The sequence below is a fragment of the Sarcophilus harrisii genome, chromosome 2 (assembly GCF_902635505.1).
Source record: "Sarcophilus harrisii chromosome 2, mSarHar1.11, whole genome shotgun sequence".
NCBI classification, from domain to species: Eukaryota; Metazoa; Chordata; class Mammalia; order Dasyuromorphia; family Dasyuridae; genus Sarcophilus; species Sarcophilus harrisii.
The window spans coordinates 178091-203143 of NC_045427.1; the positions used below are offsets into that span (position 1 = coordinate 178091).

The following is a 25053-nucleotide window of genomic DNA, read 5'->3' on the forward strand; positions in this document are numbered from 1 at the left end:
TTGATTAGAACTCTTATGAATCAGAAGATTAGGAAACTAGGGTCATGTTTCTCCCCCTGAAACCCAGTGCAGTCCCTCTGGTGCCTAATACAGTGCCTGGAACAAAACAGACACTTAATAAGTGCTTATAGATTGACTAGGGCAGGTTTGATTGGGTGGAGGACCATTCTAATTGGGACGGTAACAGCTAGCTGTATTATCACTGTCCAGTGTAAATTTTTTTTTTTTTAACTCAGGATTTTCTGTCCTTAAATATCTCCTCAGATGAGAGAGAGAAAAAGAGAGAGAGAGAGAAAGCGGGATGGAGGAGGGGAGAGTTGTTCATTGTCCTTCCTTCTCCAAGAGGACCATGACATCAGGGAGGGGATACCATGACAAACAAATGAATGGAATAGAAATGAGGGAGAGCTGGGCAAAGTTACCTGCCTCTTTTTCCCCTCGAGGGTTATCTGGGTCCGGTGGCTCAGAGAGAGATCAAGATCGCCTTGGAAACAATGGAAACGTTGGTCTTTTTACACTAAGGTTTTCAACAGGTCTGTTTGATTGAGGCAGCACCCATTCAGTGATTAAGGCTGGGGAGCAATTGAGCCAAGACTCTCCTCTTTCACCTAGTCCCCCCCAAATCTAAATCAATCAATCTGAGGGGGGACCCTCAGGGTTTCTGACCAAAGCAGAAATGACTGGCATTTACATTTAGTCTGATTCTAGCCCACACAATAACCCAATGGAGCTTGGACTAGGACCTATGGGTGGCTGAAGAGAATCAGTTTGGGTTTGCTTTAAAGCCTGGTCTTTAAGAAAGAAATCTAGACATTTGTGCAAAGTTCTTTGGGCCCCTATTTCTATTGTTTGAAATAAGCCTTCTTCTTAAATGGGCAACGAAATCCCCAAACTGTTGAGGGGACCTAATGATCCAAAACCATGGGTCAGTGAATAAAACACTAAATCAGGCCATGTTTCTGAATGTTTCTCAATCAGTAAAGATTTGTGGAATCCTAGGGCAGCTAGGTGCCACAGTAGAGAGGCTTTGAGCACGAAGACTCCTATTTCTGAGCTCAAATGTGGCCCCAGCCACCTACTACCTGTGTAACCTTGGCCAAGTCACTTAACCCTGTTTACCTCAGCTTCATCAATTGTAAAATGAGCTGGAGGAAGAAATGGCCAAGCACTGCAGTATCTTTGACAAGAAAACCCCAAATAAAGTCACAAAGTGTCACAAAAAGCTATAAAAAATGATTCTTAAAAATAGAGAAGAAATGAGTGTTTGTAAGGGCCTGAACAAGGATAGTAGCTTTGTGAGCAGAGAGAAGAGGATCGAGGCAAGATACCTTCTAAAGTGTTTGTAGTGGTGGGAAAATAATGGAAAGCTGCAAGGCTGCCCATTCATTGGGGATTAGCTGAACGAGTTAGGATACACGGTGCTAAAGCAATCCTACTGTGCTGCAAGAATGAGGAGCTCAAGAACCAGGAGATCATTATATACTTCAACAACGATACTGTATGAAGATGTATTCTGATGGACGTGGATTTCCTTGACAAAGAGACCTAATTCAGCTTCAATTGATCAATGACTGACAGAAGCAGCTACACCCAAAGAAAGAACCCTGGGAAATGAATGTAAACTGTTTGCATTTTTGTTTTCTTCCCGGGTTATTTTTACCTTCTGAATCCAATTCTCCCTGTGCAACAAGAGAACTGTCCGGTTCTGCACACATATATTGTATCTAGGATATACTGCGACATATTTAACATATATAGGACTGCTTGCCATCTAGGGGAGGTGGGGGAGGGAGGGAGGGGAAAAATCAGAACAGAAGTGAGTGCGAGGGAAAATGTTGTAAAAAATTACCCTGGCTTCTGTCAATAAAAGTTATTAAAAAAAAAAAAAAAAAAAGAATGAGGATCTCATAAAACGACCAGAAGCAAGAAAACATTGTGGATGTGTATGTCTCTGTCTCTGTCTCTGTCTCTGTCTCTCTCTCTCTCTCTCTCTATATATATATATATATACACATATATCTTTTTTAAAGACATAAAATAGAATTAGAAATGCTAAGATTTAGCAACTGCTTATACATGTGGGGTATATAAAGATGAGATATCCAAATGAGCACTTCAGGTTTCAAACATGGGTGATTATAAGCATAATGGTGTATATTGTTACAGATTAATTCTGTATATGATTGTGTGTATTACCGGGATAAAAATAAGAAAGTTCAGGAAAGGCCTGGGTTTAGTGAGAAAGATAATGGAATGAGATTAGCAATGCTGAATGAAATCCCCCCTCTCTCCTCTCCTCTTCTATTCTGTGCTCTCCTTTCTGCTTCTTCTTTCCAAAACCTGCCTGGGCCTCTCTTACAGCTTCTATCTTTCTGTATGTCTCTTTCTGAGGTTTTACTTTCTCTCTTTAACTTTTTCTAAATCTCTGTCTTTGCTTCTTTTTCTTTCACTGACTCTCTCCTTTTTTATTCTGTTTCTTTGTCTTGCTAACTCTCTTTCTTTCTCTTTCTCACTCTCTGGCTTGCTCTTTGTCTCTCACTCTTTCCCCATTTCTTTCTCTTTTTTTCCAGTCTCTCATTCATTCTGAGGCTATTTTTTGCTTATTGTCTCTTTCTGCCTCTCTCTGTTTTTCACTCCCTATGTTTCTCTCTTTTTCTGAGTGCCTTTTTCTCACTTTCACTCTATTTTTGTTTGCTCTATTTTTTCTGTCTTTTTCTCTCTCACCCTGTTCCTCTCTCTTCTCTTTCTCTCTTTTTCACTACCTCACTCTCTGTGTCTTTCTGACACTTTTCTCTCCTTCACTCTTTCTCTCTGGCTAAGTCTCTTGCTATCTGTAACTATCTCTATTTCACTCTGTCCTTTGGAATTACTTTTTCTTTCTCACTCTTTCTTCATATGTTGGTTTGATTGTTTATCTCTGTCTCTTTCACTATTTCCCTCTGCCTCTTTCTCTCTTTCTTACCCTTCCCTCCCTTCCCCCCAATTATTTGGTTTCCTGTGGTATTCTCTCACACTTTCTGTCTGTCTGCTGGCTTCTTTCTTTCTTTTTTTCAGACCCTTTCTGTTCCTTTCTTGTTTCTCTGATTCTCTTTGTTTCTTCCTATATTTTTCATTCTCACTCTCTGATAATCTCTGCCAGTCTCTCTCTTTCTGACTCTATTCCTTTCTCCTTTTTTCTCTCTGATCCTCACTGCTTCTTTTTTTCTTGTTCACTCTCTCTCTCCTACTTTCTGGATCTCTTTCTCCCATTGGTACTTTGTTTCTATCTTCCTCTCACTCTGGCTCACTCTCGCTATCCCTGTCTTGGTTTGTGTCTATCTCAGTCTCTTTTTTTCCCTCACTCTCTCTCTTACTCTATGGCTTTCCCTCTTTCTGTTTCTGCCTGGCTTTTTCTCTTGGACTCCTTTCTTTCCTCTCTTTCTCTCTTCTTCTGCCTCTCTGGCTCTGTCATTTCTTTTTGCCTTTCTTCCTCTCTCTTACATCAACAAGTTGTCTCTGACATAATTTCTAATGCCAAAACTAAAATTTAAAAAACAAACAAAAAACCCCACAGATTTCTCCCTTTGGGTTTAAGATAAGTGTCTGTGGATTCTGTTAAATATCCAAAAGTCAGTGCCCCCCTTCAGTGTTAGTAATCTGTAAGAAGAGCTACATTAAATTGCCAAACTCTACATTTAATTAATTCACACATGAAGAAGTAAAATTAAAAGTTCTCATTCTGCCTCTGTTTCTTTCTATCTTACTCTTTTTCAGTACCTTGTTCCCTTTGCTCATCTCTGTCAGTGTCTCCTCTTTCTGTTTCTCTGACCCTCTGTTTCTTTTTCTCCTATTCATTCTCTTTCTTACTACCTGGCACTTTCTTTTTTTTCCTTTTCTTTTCTTCTTCTTCTTTTTTTTTTTTTTTTTAGCTTTGGCTTGCTCTCCATGACTCTGTTTCTGTCTTTGTCTCTGAGTGGATCTTTTTTTGAGTCTCTATGACTTCCCTCTCTGTTTGTTTCTGTCTCTCTTGGTTTCTTTTTCTCATTCTGTCTCTGGCTCTCTCTACCTCTCTACCTCTCTACCTTAGTTATATTCACTCTCTCTGCCTCTCACTCTGGTTTACTCTAGCTCATTTTCTCTGCCTCTCTTTCTGTCTTTTTCTCTCTGGCTTATTTTCTCTCTTTTGTTTTCTCTTTATAATCTTCCTTACATGTTATCTCATTCTCTCTCTCTCAGTGTCTCTTTTTCTTTTTTATTCTCTGGCTCTCTTTCTCTGACACTTTCTTTCTCACCAGCTCTGACTCACTCTGGCTTGCAATCTTTATCTCTCCATTGCTCTCATTTCTCATGTATGTTTATGAACATTCACAGCTTGAATTATCACCAATTCTTTCTAGTTTCAGTCTTCTTTTCAAGTATTGGCACAAATCCAATTATCAAGTAACTGAACAATTTGCTTTTTAAAGATATCATTTTAGTTCACTCACCTGTTGAATTGACTCATTTAATACTTATACTAAAGACCACATTATACATGCTGTGGCACTATTTCTCTTTCCTTCTCTGACTTCCCCTCTTGCTATTGATATGTCTCATCTCTCTCACTCTTTGGCTGTCTCCCTCTCTCCCTCTGGCACATTCAGTCTCATCCCTTTGGCTTGCTCTGGCTCATTCTCTGACTCTCAGTTGCTATCCTGGCACTTTCTCTCTTCCTCTCCCCCTCCATCTCTATCTTATATTCTATTCCTTTCTCTCTTTCTCACTCTCTGTATCCTTTTCTCTCTCCTTTTTTATTTTCAAAATTTTGTTTCTTTCTCTAAGCCTGTCTCTTTCCCTTTTACTCTGTTCCTCTCTTTTTCGGTTTATATCTGACTCTTTTACTTTTTCCTTTTCACTCTTTCTCTCACTGTTTAGCTTTCTCTCTGGCATTTTAACTCCTTTTCTCTCATTCTGGATCTTCTGGCTTGCCTTCCCTGGCTCTGTCTTTACGTCTATCTGTCTGTTTTTCTGTCTCTATGAATTGTTCTTTTTTTTTTTTCCTTTCTCGTTCTCTCATTCTGTGGCTTCTCACTACTCCGTGTTTCTGTCCCTGTCTCACTGTGGCTTGTTCTCTCTAGAATTCTCTCACTTTTTCTATTAATCTGTCTTTTTGGCTCTTTCTTTTTTTTTATTTTTATCATGCATCTTTCTTTAATCTAACCCTAAATCATCGGTTATTCATCAACTGATTCACAGAAAGTCATGGAAATGCTACTATGAGAACACTGTGTAATATAATGAGAAGAGAGATGGAAAGATGGATATAAAAAAGTCCGAGAAATGGGTAGAGCATTCCTGAAACCTGCAAATTACTAGGTGTGGTTTAAATAACTAGAATCCAAGAGAGATCATGAAGGAGAAATAAGAAAAGTTGTTTTTCAATTCAAAGGCAGAAGAGATCACCTCCAAATGAAAGTTTTGTAGAGATTTTATAGGAATGCTTGCATTTGGCATGTTGAATTTTTTATTTGCTTTTCTTGGCATGCCATTTGCATGTTGCATTTTGGACATGAGTTTCTTGGCATGTCATATGGTTGATGTGTTTTTCTTGGGGTGTCATTGGTGTATGGAATTTTTGATATGGTTTTCTTGGATTGTCATTGGCATGCCAAAACTCAATCTTAAAAAACAAGCAAAGAAAAATAAAATCATAGATTTCTTCCTTCTGGTTGAAGATAAGTGACTGTGGATTGTGGTAAATATATTTTAAAAAATGCATTAATGTCTCTCTCCACTGATAGCAATTGCTAAGTGCAGCTAAATTAAATTTCCAAAACCTACAATTAATTAATTCACATATGGAAAAGTGAAAATTTCTCTCTATTTCTGTCCTGCTATCTCTCTACTTCTTTCTTATACTATTTTCACTCTCTGACTCTGTTACTGTTTCTCTCAATCTCTCTTTCTTAATTTTTGTTTCCCTCCCTTGCTCTCTGGGGTGACTCCATAATATTGGATGGATCCTCTGTGGTGAACTTAGGTGAGACATTGGCCATAGTCACACAGAATGTAGGGACAGACATGCATCTATAATATAATTATTATGTAATATATAATACAATAATTATATATTTTTTGGGCTACAAGAAAAACAAAAACAAAAAACAAAAAAAAATCCACTTCAATGAATATTTTATTGTAGCTAAACCATTTCTTCCCCTCACTTCCTTAGAGACTATACTTGGAAGTAGGATCTTATCTCTGATGACTCAGAGCAGTCACAAAATATAGACATTTGATCACCTTTGAATAAATCCTAATACTTTTTTTTTAATAGCTTTTTATTGACAAAATATATGCATGGGTAATTTTTCAACATTGACCCTGGCAAAAACTTCTGTTCCAACTTTTCCCCTCCTTCCCTCCACCCCCCTCCCCTAGATGGCAGGTAGTCCCATACATGTTAAATATGTTAAAGTATTTGTTAAATACTATATATGTATATGTATTTATACAGTTATCTTGCTACACAAGAAAAATTGGTAAATCCTAATACTTAATGACTTTTCAGAACAATTGGACCAATTCATAGATATATACATATCTTCTTGCCTCTCCAAATGTTGACGATCATACCCTAAAGGCTTAGTGAAGCCATCTGAGTTATTTATCTGAATGTGAAGCTGCCAACCCAGGAAAAAATACCATTGTGGGATAGGGTCCATTTTTTTTTTCTGTAAAAGTTTTAATTAGATATATGATCATGAAAGAATATTATTTTGCTATAAGAAATGGTAAACAGAATGGCTTCAGAAAAACCTGGGAAAACCCAAATGAACTGCCACAAAGTGAAGTGAACAGAATCAGAACAGTGTACATAGTAACAGCAATTATAAGGATGACTAATGTAAAAAAGTTAGCTACTCTGATCAACACAATGATCCAAGACAATTCCACAGAATGGTAGAGTTCATTTTTAAACTGCTTTTTGGTTTCTCAGGTCCAGAGGATCAAAGGATTTAGAACCAGAAGAAACCCTAATCTAACCTAAATGCACTAAGACCCAGTTAAGTTAAATTATTTTCTCAAGACCACAGCAGTACTAGAATTTCAACCCATGTCTTCTGAGTCCAAATGTAGGGATCTTCCATTATACCTTGCTGCCTTGGAAGGAGGTGACTAGGTGGAAAAGGATCCAATATGCCTAAGAAGCTGTCTGTTATCCCTAGTCATCTTTTCCTTCCTCCTCCATATAGCATTTTAGCTAAAAAAGGCTAAGTATGGAAGGCATCAGCACTAGTACCTCTTGTCCCATTGTTCTCTACCCAAATCATTTTCCTCCTTATTTTAATGCTTTTACCTTTCTTCATAGATCTGGCAAGAACCAGTCCTATTTTTAATATTAAAAGCCTTTCTATATTGGTTACATTTATAAGGTTTTTCTCCTTTAAGGTTTCTCTGATGTCTAGTAAGAGATCTTTTATAACGAAAAGCCTTTCCACACTGGTTACATTCATAAGGTTTCTCTCCTGTGTGGATTCTCTGATGTACAGTAAGAGTTCCTTTACGATGAAAAATCTTCCCACACTGTTTACATTCATAAGGTTTCTCTCCAGTGTGGATTCTCTGATGTACACTAAGAGCTTCCCTTTTTGTAAAAGTCTTTCCACATTGGTTACATTTATAAGGTTTCTCTCCTGTATGGATTCTCTGATGTCTATTAAGACCTCCACTTTCTGTAAAAGCTTTTCCACATTGATTACACTCATAAGGTTTCTCTCCAGTGTGGATTCTCTGGTGTACAGTAAGAGTGCCACTTTCTGTAAAAGCCTTTCCACACTGATTACATGTATAAGGTTTTTCTCCAGTGTGGTTTCTCTCATGTATAATAAGAGATTCCTTTTTTGTGAAAGACTTTCCACATTGGTTACATTCGTAAGGTTTCTCTCCAGTGTGGATTCTCTGATGTCCAGTAAGAGATTTCCTTTCTGTAAAAGCTTTTCCACACTGGTTACAATCATAAGGTTTCTCTCTAGTGTGGATTCTCTGATGTGCAGTAAGAGATTCCTTTTTTGTAAAAGCCTTTCCACATTGATTACATTCATAAGGTTTCTCTCCTGTATGGATTCTCTGATGTCTATTAAGAGTTCCACTTTCTATAAAAGCCTTTCCACACTGGTTACATTCATAAGGTTTCTCTCCTGTGTGGATTCTCTGATGTACAGTAAGAGTTCCTTTACGACTAAAAATCTTCCCACACTGTTTACATTCATAAGGTTTCTCTCCAGTGTGGTTTCTCTGATGTACAGTAAGATATGCTTTTTTAGTAAAAGCTTTTCCACACTGGCTACATTCATAAGGTTTCTCTCCAGTGTAGATTCTCTGATGTCCAGTAAGAGATTTCCTTTCTGTAAAAGCTTTTCCACACTGGTTACAATCATAAGGTTTCTCTCTAGTGTGGATTCTCTGATGTGCAGTAAGAGATTCCTTTTTTGTAAAAGCCTTTCCACATTGATTACATTCATAAGGCTTCTCTCCTGTATGGATTCTCTGATGTCTATTAAGAGTTCCACTTTCTATAAAAGCCTTTCCACACTGGTTACATTCATAAGGTTTCTCTCCTGTGTGGATTCTCTGATGTACACTAAGAGTTCCTTTATAACTAAACATCTTTCCACATTGGTTACATTCATTATGTTTCTCTCCAATGTGGATTTTATGATGAAGAGGAAAACTATTTTTATATTTGAAAGTCTTTCCATATTGGTTACATTCAAGAGGTATGTGGATTCTCTTATGTCCATTAAGAGCCCATCTTTTTGTGAAAATTTTCCATTTTGATTATGCTCATAAGGTTTCTCTCTACTGTGGATTTTCTCAAGTATATCACAGATATCTTTCCAAGTGAAGTTACCAGGACTATCACTGATTATGCTTTGCTTGTGAGTTTCTACTACAGAAAGACTTAGCTCTGGAGTACTTTCCTTCATTTCAAATCTTTTTTCTCTTTCTGAAAAAAAAAAGACAACAATAAAACAAATACAGACACAACACTGCCACACATATATATTTATATCCTGTTTGTTCTATCAGAAGAATAAAAACTCAGTTTTTTTCTATTTCCCCAGCTAGCCATTACATGTTCATAATCAGTCACTTAAAAATAATATGAGCTCACATCCTGATTATGATTTAATTTCTAATGAGCTTCCTGCATAAATACATTAGATCGTTACAGTAAACCTGTGACAATAGGGAAAGTGCATTCATTCTCACTATGTGCACAACTCAGGCCAAGAGCTCAGAATATTTGAGTGAGTTGAACCAAATCCCAGCAGCTGAGACTGGAATTCACACTTGGTGAATGGCAAAGCTCTGAATACAGCATTTGACAAATTTTCTCCACTTTCAATTTTCACCTTTCCTTTCATTGTCTGTACTTTCTGGTGATCACTTTCAATTTTATTTATTTATTTTTTCTACATTATGTGAGATAACATTTAGAACACTAACACTCATTTTTTGTGTTTTTTTTTTTTGTATTTTATCTGATGCATAAGTGATTTTGTTCTGACCCATTACATTTTTTTTAAAGATAGCCATTACTTATTTCTTTAAAAAAAATCATCATATCCCTATGCATATTCTCTTAACAAACACAATTTTTTAAAAAATTGTGAAATTATCTATGTCTAAAAATATGACCTCGTGGAGAAATTTGAGTTAATCATCCTGTGGCATTAAAGAGTAGAGCATGCTGTTGTACCTCTTTGAGACAGTGAAATCAAAGGTTTTGACCCCAAAATTTGTCTGTGCTTTTAAATGATAAATTGCTCTCTAGGACTACAACTCTGTGCATATATGTACCTTAAAAACTATCTTTCTCTGTGATTTCAAAATATTATGATTACAAATATACTGCTTTTGGGGATTATGCCATGATTTCATTTAACTGTGACTGTTTTTTCAGTTTCTCAACTTGACATCAAATTCCAAAATTCCAGGAAGGTTGAACATTCCTGCACAAATGGCCACAAGCATGAGAAGACCCTCAGTGTCTGTCTCATTGCACCAGAATAATTCTTTCCTTCTTGGGTTACCTAGTAATTCCATCTCATCAAACCTGTAGTCACCAGATCAAGGTATTATTTGGGTCTCCATTCTTGCAGCAGTGCTGGTAGGCTACTTGCAAACCATGGTCACTAGGATTACACAGTAGAGGCCATCATGAAATCATAATGGAAAAATACAATCTTTCTACAAAAATAGACTTGAAGTGTCATTCATTGAAATAATGAGGTTGCTTTTTAATTTAAACTTATCCTGTGGTTATGTTCTTCTTCTTCTATCTGGTAGTTTCTTAAAGGAATTGGTTGGCAACATGGGTTGGTCCTTAAGTAGGATTTCAGTGACAGTGTAGCCACTTTACCAGTGATAGAAAAAACAAAGTAATATCTGAAGAAGCACTTGTCATGAGCCAATGAAAATATAACTCTTTTTAATAGTAATTTGCAAACAATTTTGACTGGCTAGAGTTTTTAAAAAATGAAATTCCATCTCTCACTGGATGTTTGTCTTTCTCTTTTTCACCTCATACATGTGTGACCATTTTCATGTTATCTGTTTCAGAACAGAATAGAGCTGGAGGCATAGTGGAGATAATGTGGATAGGGCCTTGAATCAGGAAGACCTGCACTTTAATCCCATCTCAAAACCCAAGATCCAATGACTAGCTAAAGACACCATCGCCAAAAAATATCTGAAAAAGAATTCCATGGCTTGTCTTTCTCTCTAAAACGTAGCATTGACTTAAGGGTAACTCCATGAAGTCTCCAGAAACTAGAACTTTTATATCCCTGTTGGTATCCACTCACCTGGAAGCAGCTCCTCAGGCCTTCTTGGTCCAGCAACCATTGTGATTTTCTTTGATTAAAGTAAGAGATCACATATTCTCTGGGGACTAGAAGTCCTGGAGAAGGAAATCAGTTAAGGAAGAAGATGGAGAGAATTTTGTCATTTAGTTCTCCTGAGAGAAAGAGTGAAGATCCAGAGCTGCCTCCATTTTGAGATTCATCCCTTTAGGTTCACCCATATCAGTCTATAGTCATCCATTAGTGCTTGTCAAACAAGGAACTCCAAATAGGATGTGCCCCATTCTGCTGTTGTACCACTTGTTCTTAGAAAGAGCCAAATGCTCTTTCCCCCTCCTCTCCTTTTAAGCTCCATTCTGGCAGAAACTTTTAAGCTGGGTAAAAAGAATTATTGGGCCTGAGAAGCCTTGAGCCTGATCAGTAGGGACCTTAGTCTTGCCACCCTTCTCTATAGCAGACAAATCCTGTAATTTCCATTATGCATTATCTAGAAATTATCTAAAAATTTAAGGGAGCTGATAGTACAGTACAGATAGACATTGTATACCTGAGTTTAAATTAAGCCTCGGACAATTACTAACTGTATACCCTTTGGTAACTCAATTAAAACTTTGTTTGCCTTAGTTTCCTCACCTCTTAAGTGGGGATAACAGTATCACCTAACTTGGAAGGTTAATATTACATTAAATTGACATATTCTGTTTTGTCTTTAATTTATAAACAAGCATATCTATAACATAGTACAATGAAAAAGATGATTGAACATGAAACTGCAAATCTACAAGGTACAACTTGCTATTCCTTCCAAACAGACAAATATTAAGTAGATTTTTTCCTTTTACTTTGTCTTTCTCATGCTAGTGATGGCTACTATTACATGCATACATATATACACACATTTATACACACATATACATATACACAAATTCATATATCCACACATATACAGACATAGATATAGCCATACATACACACATATATGTACATAGAAACACACATGCATACATATACACATATACATTCGTATATACATATACATTTGTATACATGTGTAATATTCTGCTATATATATGTCTATTAGTTCTTTAACTGGATGGAAAAAGAATCTTTATTTCCTTCTTTATCTATAATTTGGATACTTATAATAGTTAAAATAGCTCATTTGCTGGAAGTTGTTCTTGTATGATATTGTTGGGAATAGATTGTAAAAAAAGTTGATGGCACAAGACTTGGCAATAGTAGTTGAAAAGAAATGCTTATTCCCTTCCATTCCTTTTCCACCATTTATGATGGAATTTGAGGACAATGGGAAGGCAGATCAAGGACACACTTCCTATACTGGGGACAACTAGGATTTTGGGATACAAATTGATGCTCATTACAAAGAAGAATATTCCAAATGTTAGAACCATCCCAAAAAGGAATGGGTTATAAGGAAAACCTATTATGGGCCAGAACTCTGGACTTGAAACAAAGAATTCTTAGAAGTTACTAAGTCAGTGGAATTGATAGAGACGATAGTTATCTAATTTAGCATGGTCCAGTATGATTGATCTGATCCTACAAGGAGATGTTATGGGTCAGAACTTGAAACAAGGTACTAAGTGGAATTGAGGATACAGTGGTTAAATCTAATTTAGCAATGATTTAATCCTACAACAAATAATGGTTTCCTAGTGATCTAATGATTGGTGTATACTCAGTGTGGAGCATATAAGGGAGAAACTCTCAGGGCCAAAGAAAACAGGAGCACTAGAAGCTTTTAAAGGCTGACACAGATTCATTCCATCATCCACCTTTGTGGTGGCTGGAGGCTGAAGCACAAACCTTTGGATTCGGAGAGAAGGCAAAGGACTTGTGCAGGAGCTCAAGCTCTAGGAACCAAGGAGAGAGATAGGCCACTAAGAAAGCTAACTGGGCCCTGGAAAGGAGACAAAACTTTGAAGGAGACAATTAAGGATTTGAACTTTAACACCTGGCTGTACTTGTGGTGATTACTGAACTGAAATGAAGGCTGCTCCCAGAGAGTGCAAGAAAACCTCAACAGAGAACATTATATTTTAGAGAAAACATTACAAAAACCTGCTTGAACAATTTTCAAAGCGTTGGAAATTAATTTGTGTCTAAGTAGAGGTGAAACAAAATAACCTCTGAGATTACTTCCATGTCTGAGATCCTTCTATCCTGATTTGATCTTTGACTTGAAGCTGCCTAAAATTGTTAAGAGACAGCTTCAGGAGCAACAAAAGACACCCTCAATTTCCTATTATACAGTGCAAAACAATACAAGAAGATCCTGTCTCTTGGACACAGGAGACCAGCACTTCCCCCATTCTAATACCCCCTACCCTCCCAAACCCTGGATCCAAACATATTCCCTGTGATTACAGATTCAGAGTTACCCAGGGAAATGTCCTTACCCAGGGAGAGCAGGTTCCAGGCATTCTCCAACATGATCTCCTTGTACAACTCCTTCTGAGGATCGTCCAAGAAGCCCCACTACTCCTGGGTAAAGTCCACAGCCACATCCTTGAACATCACCATCTCCTAAACCAATAAAAATCATGAGATGTAGCGCTGTTAGTCCCTTCAGATTCAGGAATCCAACCCTCTTCAATTTCCATAAGGAAACTGAAGCATAGAGAAGGGATTTGCTTAAAGGTCATACCATTTTTGAGTGTCAGAGTCATCTTCTGGAACCATAGTCTGTAAGAGTCTTCTTGAATTTTGAGAAAAGCATTTTATAGGATCAATTGGAAAAAAACTTGAGAAATATTTCATATTGAAGGTCTGAGGTCACTCTGGATATGATGTTGTCATGAACAAAACAGCTCACATTTGTAATTATTTGAAATTGCTTTCTTTTGTTTAAAGCATTTATTCCTTTATTATAATATTTCATTAGGGAAAAGCAAGAGTAACTAGAAAAGAGGCTTCCTTCATTCATTAAAAACCAATTTATGTGGACAATATTGCCAGATTCTTTATGAGAAATAAATGTTTTAAAGAGATGCCTAGAAAGCTATCATCTTGGGAAAACAAGAATCATGAAACCGAGTTAAAAAGCCCATAGACTGACTAAATATCGGAAAGGATGTATCCTTATGCTTGGCAAGGGTTGGCTATATTTCCAGCCTGCTACATGGCTATCATGTGTTTGGCCAATGTACTTTGATTCTGATGGTTTTCCATGTCATTTTTTCCTTTTCTGTTGATGTGATCTATGGTGTGGGGTTTGTCACCAAATGATGGCAGGCATCCAAAGCTGGGGTTCGGTCATCTGAAGAATTCACACTGGCCACACTCTTTGACAAAAGATAGATTTATTTAGAGGAATAGGTTACAGGCAAAATGAAGGGATACAATAGACGCAGGAATGGTCAAAATGAAACAGATGGGAGAGCATATGAAAGAGTTTTTGAGAGGAACTCCTAATTACCTAACAGAAAGGGAGAATCCCTAAATCCTAAATTTCTTAAGGAAAATATAGCAATAATTTCAAGGTTCCGTGACCTTCGAATGCTGCTGTTCTAACAATCCATCAAGGATTTGCAAGTTTTCTGACTTTAGAATCAGGTTCCCCTGACCTTAGAGTTAGCTATTGTTCTGACAATCTGTCTGTCAATGATTGCAAAAGGTCTTCTGACCTAGGAGTAGAATAATATTTCTTCTTTAAGACTTTAGGAAATATACATTAGGGATCCTGAGACTCTCTGACCTTAGAGTGTGATTGTTTTGACAATCTGTCAATGATTTCAAAGTCTTCTGGCCTTAGAATAGTCCTATACACATTATTGACTGACATATAGATAATCTGTTGGTCAGTAATAACCAAGGGCCTTAGACAATAATGAATAGACCAGCCCTCAGACCTACCTGATACTGTAACCCCTGACCTTTTGGGATCCCCTTCTGAACCTCAACACCATGAAGTTGGGGCATTCTCTTCGCTGCCAAGCTAAATCCTGAAAGGGCCTTAGCACCCTAAAAGAGTTACTTAGCTGTAAGGAGAAGTGTGGATAAGAAGCACAGTGGAGTTAGGGGAGATACCATATGATGTGGGGGAAGGGGAAAGACACTACAAGGCAGAGTGCCATGGAAGGCTGACCCAAAAGAAGTTAGCAGCCATGGTGTGCAGTTTCAGGAGACCCCAAAAAGTTGGGATCACAGACCAGTGTCATGAGGGGACTAATAAGAATTTGCAGGCTTGAACCCATATCCAATCAAAGGACAAACTTTATTATCATTGTGATGCAAACCTAATTAGTTTACTAAACTCCTTTATGTTTGCAAGGTGCCAGTCAAAGCCATATTAAGGCATATTCCTATAATGGAAGAACAGTAGTCTTCCCCCAAATCTCATACTCAGGAGTCACCTTCTGTTTCTCTCTAGATGGGTCTCTACATTCCCTATTCTTTCAGAGTCCCAAAACTCTTCTCAGGGGACTCTGGACTCCGTAAAGGGGTGTAGTTGATTTCCACATGGCTTAGAGAAATCTAGGGAAATCCATTTTACACTTTAAATTTTTCCCCCTTCCCAATACAGCAGTTCATATAGGGAGGAGTGCACAATTTAGGGGGCTGATAGGAGCTATTGCTATTTTGTTCCTAGGGGTCTATGTCTCCATCTGAGGTCTCAAATAGTTTACTACCATTTCAAAGATTTTGGGCAGTCTGGGAGAATGGAGTTTTTGGTGTGGAAGAAGAGTTTTCTTCCAAAAATGTAACTAAAATTACTGTGATTTAAATTTAAGTTGTATATGATAGAATTGCTTTCACTTGATGCAGTTGGATTTTTAGTAATATTTGTGCATTCATAGTGAAATATTGCTTCTAGAAGTTTAAATCTGTATTTGATTTCATTTTAGGTAAAAAACATGATTATTAAAACTAAGTTCTCTGGTAACATACCTAAAGAAGTCTATGCTTGTACCTCTTAATTAGTGTATATTGGGTAGTTTGTGAAAATTATGAACTATGCTTTAAAATTTTGTCAGCTTTGCTGGGCATGTGTATAAGATTTATGAAATTTGGTCCAAAATTATTTAGAGATTATCTGTATTGTGAATCTTAAAAGTATTTTTTTAAAAGGTGGTTTTAAAAACAAGAGACAAGAACGGATTGATTTATAAAAGCAATTACTAGTTTGAATGGAGCATTAAGTTAGAATCTCACAAATTAAAATATTAATTTTTACAATAACTTTTTTTTTCAATTGGTGTACATGTTAAAATCGGAAATTCAGCTGTAAGTCCCATGAGCTTCTTGCCCATTTTTATGATAGGCTATGTTCTATCTGATTGTCACTTAGGAAAATTGTGGGGTTGCTAATTAAGTTATTTGGGGCTATTGTTGTAATATTAAAACCTAGAATTGGTAAGTAGTATTGATATGGGTTATGATGGGCACAGACAGCAGAGTGGGATGTTGAGCAGGCACCCAATGATAAAGTTCAAGGACCCAAATGATGTGGGTGATGTAGACACTAGATGATAACAGACACCAAAAGTTGGGTTTTGGCCATGTGAAGAATTCACTGTGGTCATTGTCTTTAGTGAAAGGTAGATTTCTTTAGGGACGAGGTTACAGACAAACAGAGAGGTGAACATAAAAAGTGGTTTTAATAATTAATAATGGAAAGGACAAGTTCCTGAGTGGAACCTGACATTTGCTGGGAGAAAAAAGTAGTAAAGAGTGGTAAATCCACTCATTGGAGCTCACCCCCCAACCTTCTCTGCCTCCCTTGATGGTTAAATGAACTTTCTTTAACTTTACTTGCTTCTATTATTTAAAGAAATAGCTTATGGTTACATGGTGTTAATAACTGAATATTTGCTGTTCTTTTTCAATTCTCTAGTTGTTTTAAGGCAAAGTCACTTGGGACGCTATATCAAAGACACTACTGCTGAGCAATGCAAGGAACTTCCTGGAAGTTTGTTACATTTCTGGCTCACTGCAAATTCTCTGAAAATTGGAAATTATGTAGTATTTATGAAGTGCCTCAGGGACTCATTTTTTTTTTAATAGCCTTTTATTTACAAGTTATATATATGGGTAATTTTTCAATATTGACAATTGCTAAACCTTTTGTTCCAATTTTTCTCCTCCTTTCCCCCACCCCCTCCCCTAGAGAGCAGGATGACCAGTAGATGTTAAAATATATTAAAGTATAAATTAGATGCACAATAAATATATATGATCAAACCATTATTTTGCTGTACAAAAAGAATCGGACTCTGAAATATTGTACAATTAGCCTGTGAAGGAAATTCAAAATGCTAGCAGGCAAAAATATAGGTATTGGGAATTCAATGTAATAGTTCTTAGTCATCTCCCAGAGTTCTTTCCCTGGGCATAGCTGGTTCAATTCATTATTACTCCATTGGAACTGGTTTGGTTCATCTCATTGCTGAAGATGGCCAGGTCCATCAGAATTGGTCATCATATAGTATTGTTGTTGAAGTATATAATGATCTCCTGGCCCTGCTCGTTTCACTCAGCATCAGTTCATGTAAGTCTCTCCAGGCTTTTCTGAAATCATCCTGTTGGTCATTTCTCACTGAACAATAATATTCCATAATATTCATATACCACAATTTTTTTAGCCATTCTCCAAATTGATGGGCATCTACTCAGTTTCCAGTTTCTGGCCACTACAAAGAGGGCTGCCACAAACATTCATGCACATACAGTTCTTTATGATCTCTTTGGGGTATAAGCCCAGTAGTAGCACTGCTGGATCAAAGGGTATGCACAGTTTGATAACTTTTTGAGCATAGTTCCAAATTGCTCTCCAGAATGGTTGGATATATTCACAATTCCACCAACAATGTATTAGTGAGGGACTCATTGTTAAGGAGTATGATAGCAAATGTGATCTATAACTTTCTTGAAGTTCCTAGAGCAGGACTAAAGCAGAAGTAGAGATCATTACTGATCACAAAATAGAAAATTTCGATTATACCAAACTGAAAAGTTTTTGTACAAACAAAACTAATGCAGACAAGATTAGAAGGAAGCAATAAACTGGGAAAATATTTTTACAGTCAAAGGTTCTGATAAAGGCCTCATTTCCAAAATATATGAGAATTAACTCTAATTTATAAAAATCAAGCCATTCTCCAATTGAAAAATGGTCAAAGGATATGAACAGACAATTCTCAGATGAAGAAATTGAAACTATTTCTAGTCATATGAAAAGATGCTCCAAGTCATTATTAATCAGAGAAATGCAAATTAAGACAACTCTAAGATACCACTACACACCTGTCAGATTGGCTAAGATGAGAGGAAAAAATAATGATGATTATTGGAGGGTTGCGGAAAACTGGGACATTGATGCATTGTTGGTGGAGTTGTGAACGAATCCAACCATTTTGGAGAGTAGTTTGAACTATGCTCAAAAAGTTATCAAACTGTGCATACCCTTTGATCCAGCAGATGTTACTACTGGGATTATATCCCAAAGAGATTATAAAAGAAGGGAAAGGGACCTGTATGTGCACGAATGTTTGTGCATGCCCCTTTTGTAGTAGCTAAAAACTGGAAACTGAATGGATGTCCATCAGTTGGAGAATGGTTGAATAAATTGTGGTATATGAAAATTATGGAATATTACTGTTCTGTAAGAAATGACCAACAGGATAATTTCAGAAAGGCCTGGAGAGACTTACATGAACTGATGCTGAGTGAAATGAGCAGGACCAGGAGATCATTATATACTTCAACAACAATACTATATGATGACCAGTTCTGATGGACCAGGCCATCCTCAGCAACGAGATCAACCAAATCATTTCCAATGGAGCAGTAATGAACTGAACCAGCTATGCCCAGAAAAAGAACTCTGGGAGATGACTAAAACCATTACATTGAATTCCCAATCCCTATATTTATGCACACCTGCATTTTGATTTCCTTCACAAGCTAATTGTACAATATTTCAGAGTCTGATTCTTTTCTACAGCAAAATAACGTTTTGGTCAGGTATACTTATTGTGTATCTAATTTATATTTTAATATATTTAACATCTACTGGTCATCCTGCCATCTGGGGGAGGGGTGGGGTAAGAGGTGAAAAATTGGAACAAGAGGTTTGGCAATTGTTAATGCTGTAAAGTTACCCATGTATATATCCTGTAAATAAAAGGCTATTAAATTAAAAAAAAAAATAATGCATATCAGACATTAAAAAAAAAAAAAAAAAAAAAAAAAGAAGAAGAAGTGCCTAGAGCAGGATTTCAGCCTACAAACCTGCATCTGATTTTGGCTGTGCTGTTAAGGCACATGGGATAGAGCGTTTAGGATGTAAAAACTCTGGTTAGTGAAACTTGCTATCGAGATGAAATCTCTTGGGATCATTACTGATACTGTTTTGAGTTTTGACTTTGGCAAGGATTATCCGAATGAAGTTAGTAACCTGCCATCTGAGAGAAATAACGTGAAGTTACTCAAATGGGTTCCTGAGCAGTCTGTAAGGTGGGATTGTTAGCTATTATAGTCAGGCCCCTAGTTTCTCCTGTTATAGCAAATTTCTGTGATCAGAGTAAGTGGCCAATGGAAGTCATAAGCACAATTCAAGTATGTAATATCTTGTTTTTGATCTGAAAATATGTAGTCATTATATCTTATTATAAGATAAATAAATATTTGGTCTAGTCATCTATCTGTTAGGTTGATGTGTCTGTATGAAATAAGATCCTCAAAGGTTTCAAATAATTGACTCGACTGTTTATGGGATCTAACTTATTCTATTGATTAATAATAATAAAACTGAAACTTCTTTAGTATGGTTTAGAGAAGAGAATTTTAGTGTATTCAAGTTTTTTTTGAGGGGGGTAATATTATAGAATATTTTGTTACATCAATGGAAAGTCAATTTTATTTAAGTTTGTTACTAACGTAGGAATAACATTTGCTTGTATAATGTGTCCTGTGGCAAACAGGTTTTCTTTTGAATAATTTTTATATGAAAAGTTGCTGATCAATCTATACTGGCCTATCCCAGACCATCCTACACAGATCCTGCAAAAAGGGTTTTTGTTAGAATCCTAGTGTTAACTCAATGGAATTGATAGAAACAATGCTTATGTGCTTGGGTTTATATCTTTGGAGTTCATACTTTTGGGAGAATTCACACATTAGAGGTCACACATTAGAGCTCACACATTTAAGAGAGTTTACACATTGGCTCACACATTGGAGTTCACAAGTTGGGAGATATCCAAGTTTACACCTCCCACAATCCCACTATCTCAGAGGAGGAGTCAACCTTTGGGTTCACACCTTTAAGAGATCATATATAAGAAGTTCTCAGTCTCAGTGAGGGCAGTTGGAGATACTGAAAGCCATAAGTCATTGGGGAGATTGAGAAGTCAGGAGTCGGTCGGAGTTGAGCTAGAGGCAGAAGTTGCAAAGAGCTCTTGGAACCAAGCAGAAAGGACTCTAACAAAATTAATCCGGCTATTTTGGAAAATACAATAAAAGACTGTACTTTAATCCCTGGCTGCATTTCCAGGTGATTATTACTTGGAACTGAAACTAAGGCTGCTTTCAGAAGACCTCGCCAAGAAACCTGCTCCCAGAGAGAACCATCATATTATACAAAAGAAGAGAACACCACAGGTTTTACGTGCCTAGGAAAAAAAAAAAAAACAAACTGCCGGCAGAGAGGGTTAGGGTTAGGGTTAGAGTCGGATTGACTCATGTAGATGTCTGGGTTAATTTCTTTGATCTCAATATCCTGGCTTTGCCAGGTTAATGAGCTCTGTTAAGGAAGGATTTTGTGCATAAATCTCTGTTATTCTGTTGGGATTCCTCCTTTCTGAAAGTTGCTCTTAAGAGAGATGATGCCTGATGAGCTATGTATAGAATCTTCAGGGAAGGTATAAGCACACCTCCCAAGAATGAGGGACAATATTAGGCAATAAGTATTTGGTCCTAATAGAGGAAAAGAGGTTTTATAGAACTGTCTAATTTTGAATAATGTCGGTAATAGGTACAGATTGAAAAATGTCAGTAACAGGAAGATTTGGAAACAAATTAAGGATTTAACAAAAGTAATAAACACCAATACCTGGGTAAAATTGGTAAAATGCTCTGTACAGACTGAACAAAAAGCACTTTCTATGTTTGTGCTGCTGGCTGCCCCTTGCCCATATACTGCCATTCTCTTTGGGTATGGAAAAACATGAGAGTAAATTCTTCCTGTTACCAAAATACCATGGCTAGGTATTCCTTAATTCTGGAGATCAATCAACTTGGCCCTCATGGCAGGGTGAAAGATTGCAAAATCTGGGAAGTGTAGGGTCAAGTACCCAAGTCAGGAATATATCTGAGGGTAGCTCTGGCAATTACTCAGGGATGAACATATCCCAAGCAAACCTTGGGTAGTACGTAGAGGCAGCACCCTCAAGCCTGCTTTCCCTGGGATCTCAGTGGGTACCTGTGCAGCAACACAATTGGCTATTCCTTTTACCCTGGCATTTGATGAAGAAAGTAAGACTGAATCAGGAAGAATCGATAGTAACTGATGAATTTAAGGCTAGGAATCTAGTTCTGGATTTGAGTCATTACTACTCTGCTGAGTAAATATTATTGAATAAGTTATATGAGAGAGAGTGAAGGGAACTGCCCATGGGGAAAAGGCTATAATAAAACAACACTTAGTACTCCAAGAAAGCAGCAACAAGACCAGCCCAGACCTTTTCTCCAGGAATGCTGCAGAGTCCAGCTCTGTGTTCAAGTCTGAACTGGAGAAATGTGCCAGAATGAGCAAAATAAGGAGCAAAACAGATCCTCCTCCTAAGCACTATTGTTACATGGGACACTGAGGCAGAAATGCAGAAGAGGGACTCCTGTCTCCAAGTCCTAGCTCTTTGTTTGGCTATATTTGAGCAGACTCTTAGAAAAGGAAGAGCAAGAGTAGACATGGTGATGAGGCAATGAAAGAAAGAATCCAGGAGTTCACAAGACCTTGTCCACACAACAAACTCTCTACAAATTTGTGTGGGCCAAAGGGCAGCCATGAGGCAAGAACAAATACTGTGGCAAATTCAGGAGACTTAAAAAAGGGAAGAAAACAAATGGAAGGCAAAAGGAAAACAAGTCAGCCAGAAGAGACTAAGACCAAACTTCCGTATCACCAGGCTGTCAGAATGACATTAAAAAGCAGTTGAGACATAAGACTGCAAGCAATCTTTAGTCCCCACATATCTTTTTTTTTTTCCTTTGGTTGAGGCAGCTGGGGTTAATGATATAGGTAGCAAGTATTAAATGTCTGAGGCCAGATTTGAACTTAGGTCCTCCTGACTTCAGGGCTGGTGTTCTGTCCACTGTACTAACTAGCTGCCTCCCTCTTCCCTTCACATTCCCCCATTCCATCTATATCACACCTAATTCCTCTTTTGGTAAAGAAAGGATCCATACACAAAGCATTGCCAACTTCACACACCATCTTCTGTGTCTGTGGAAATGGTTGTGACTGCTGATGATGCTCAGATTATGGATGGACTTCACTCACCTGAGGAAGATATCTGAGGCTTCCAGGACACACCTCCTCTGGCTCCAGGCTCCCTATGGAGGTAGCAAAGTATCCAAAGTGACTCCATTTTGTCAAGTACTTCCATCTGTTCCCTGGCCTTTACCTCAGAGACCACTTCCCGCACCTTTTATAGGGCCACAAATGAAGCAGCAGCTAAAGCTCTTACTAACCATGGTAACTGAGAGAGACTTTAATTCTAAGCCTCTTTGAAAGCCAAGAGAAAGTCCTAGAGCTCCTGAAAGAGTCCCTCCTCTTTCTTACCTCTACATAGAAGAGCCCATTTTACCCACTCCATCACTTTAGTCCCAGGCTGCTTGTGTGACCACTATTTGGGACCCTCATAAACCTTTTAAATTTTTCTCACATTTTGGCATTGGTACCCTGGAGACTGAACTGGAGAGGGAGAATCATCCCAGAAGGGGGAAAGGGGTTTCCATAGGCAGGAAGCACGTCTACAGAGTCTTACAGGGGGTGATCCTGGTCCTGACCTCAGGGGAAAGACAGGAAACATGGAGGATAGGGTCAGCACTGAAAATGAAGATGGTCTGAAGAGGAAAACCCATCCCTCCCTCCCACTCCTCTTCTTCTCCTTCCTTTCCCTGTCCTCTTACATGGGCTTGGGATCCCAGGTAGAAGGAGACTAGTCAATGCCTTCTGAGTCAGAGCTCTCCCTCCAATTGGTTCTCTGTCCGTTCCTGTATCCCCTCTCCCCAACTAACACACACATAATTCTAGATAATAGAGTGACTCCTGATGTAGGAGGGAAGGATGCCAGGAAAAATGGCGAGGGCTGTGGAACAGAGCCACCAAGGAATGACCAGAGCAAGCCTGAGACAGGAAGACAAAATCCAATCTGGGATTCAGCCCCTGGAGGCTCTGAAAGAAGAGGGGTCAGAGAAGCAAGAGGTCTGGGAAATGAGAGTAGTATCTAGGAGGTAAGATGGATGAATATAAGTCGTGTCAGGGAAGTCAGGGATCCTGGAGTGACAAAAATGCTCCAGGGGGACAGCTGATCCTAGGAAAGCAGAGAGACCATGTTCCAAGGTTTACCTAGGAGGTAGGGAGGACAGCTGGGACTCTCTGGTGGAGCCTGGGAGCCACAGGCCTAGGACCTGATAGGGAACCAAGAACCATGGCTTCAATTAAAGGGGAGCAGGAAAGAGCTTTGGTCGCTATGTCCAGGGTGAGGTCCCGAGGGTAGGAAGACGAGACTCAAGGATCCTTAAAAAAGATCGGGTCTGAAGGAGTTCATCGGCATCTCTATGAAAGAGGCGGAGACAGGGAGACAGGATGCCCAGATCCTGATCAGAAGACTGAAATCAGTACTACCGGGCTCCTATGGACAAATCCAGGCAGGGTGAGCCAGGAAGCTGTGCAAGGGGTTGGGAATCTGGAAAAGGGTTAGGGGTGGGAAGCTCATAAAGAGGAAGGCTGGTAGAAAGGATCTTCCTGGTAGACTTGGAGGACACTCACTGGGAGGTCAGAAGAAGAGAACTAGACCCAATGGCAAAAACAATCAGCAGAAGCCTGGATGTATGGGGGATGTTGGCTCAGACCTACCTGGGAACTGCAAGCACAGGTCTGGCTTCCAGAAGACCAAGTGATCGTAGCTCCAAGGGAAAAAAGGAGAGAGAGCTGAATTACAGGGGAGAGAGACAGATCTCAGCTCAGGGACTTCCTGCTTCCTGTCAACACAGGCTGGGAGGGATTTCCTAGTCCCAGGAGTGCCTCCTTCCCTCCCCATCCTCCAGGATGGTTGAGCTCTTTTCATTCAATCACAAGGGGCAGGATTTAAGGATTTCTCACTCTTTCTCCTGCTTGACCCCGGTTCCGCTCCCTCCTTCCCCCCATCTATGCCCCCACCTCCTGCCTCCCCGCCATCACACAAACCCAGGCTCACTCTCCACCATGGCTCTAAACCCCAACCCCCCTTGGGTCATTTCTGAGAGCTTCTCCTTCCCAGTTCCTCCAGCAGCTCTTTCCCTCCCAAACTTATCTCCTCCTGAGCAGAAAGACTGCCCTGCTAAAACTGAAGACTGAGCCAAAGCAATAGGTGCTATACTCTGAGCAACTGGAAGCAAATGACTCTTGGGAAAATGGGAGTGCTAGACACCTTTTGTAACTGTTACTCCAGATTGAATTGTACTGTTTCTCTCATTGTCTTTGTGATCTTTGACCCTCTACAAGCATTCCAGATTTTAAAGCAAAATACTTTTAAAATGCAGCATTAAAGCAATATGAGGAGGAACTGTAAGAATGAAAGGACATTGCTCAGAATTACTCTACCTTCCTTTGCATGCAATCAGTCTAGAGAGTCAAAATGAGAGATGCTGACTTGATTATTCTATATAAGATACTTCAGAAATGCATTAAATGGAATTGATGTCAATTGACAATTTTCTTTCATATTTTAAATCAATAACATTGTTTATGTTGTTATTTCTCTTCTATTTTTCTGATTGTGGAATGTTTGGGAAACCATTGTATAAGAAATGATTTCAGAATAATGATGCAATTGTAGCCTTAAAATTTTTTTATTTTAATTTAATTTCATTTAAATGGTTATAAATGCCAGAGGACTTTATATCTTTTCCCAGAGGCAATAAAGAGTTATATTACGCTGCATCCCATAAATTTTTGGTATGTTGCCTTGTTGTAAATTTTAAATGAAATTATTTTTTC

At 38.3% G+C, this 25053-nt stretch overlaps 1 protein-coding gene and 1 long non-coding RNA gene across 2 annotated transcripts; both read right to left on the bottom strand.

The window, feature by feature from the left end:
* Positions 1-6776: 6776 nt before the first annotated feature.
* On the bottom strand, positions 6777-11659 carry LOC116419040 (zinc finger protein 665-like). The gene is made up of 2 exons (XM_031949537.1): positions 10833-11659; positions 6777-8968 (listed from the first exon to the last, which is right to left on the bottom strand). The coding sequence occupies exon 2, from the start codon at positions 8626-8628 to the stop codon at positions 7315-7317; it is 1314 nt and encodes a 437-aa protein (XP_031805397.1). The 5' UTR covers positions 8629-8968; positions 10833-11659; the 3' UTR covers positions 6777-7314.
* Positions 11660-13254: 1595 nt separating this feature from the next.
* On the bottom strand, positions 13255-24046 carry LOC100927565. Its single transcript, XR_004231498.1, has 3 exons — positions 23932-24046; positions 22351-22403; positions 13255-13376 (listed from the first exon to the last, which is right to left on the bottom strand). It is a non-coding gene; the product is annotated as an uncharacterized LOC100927565 (long non-coding RNA).
* Positions 24047-25053: the final 1007 nt, after the last annotated feature.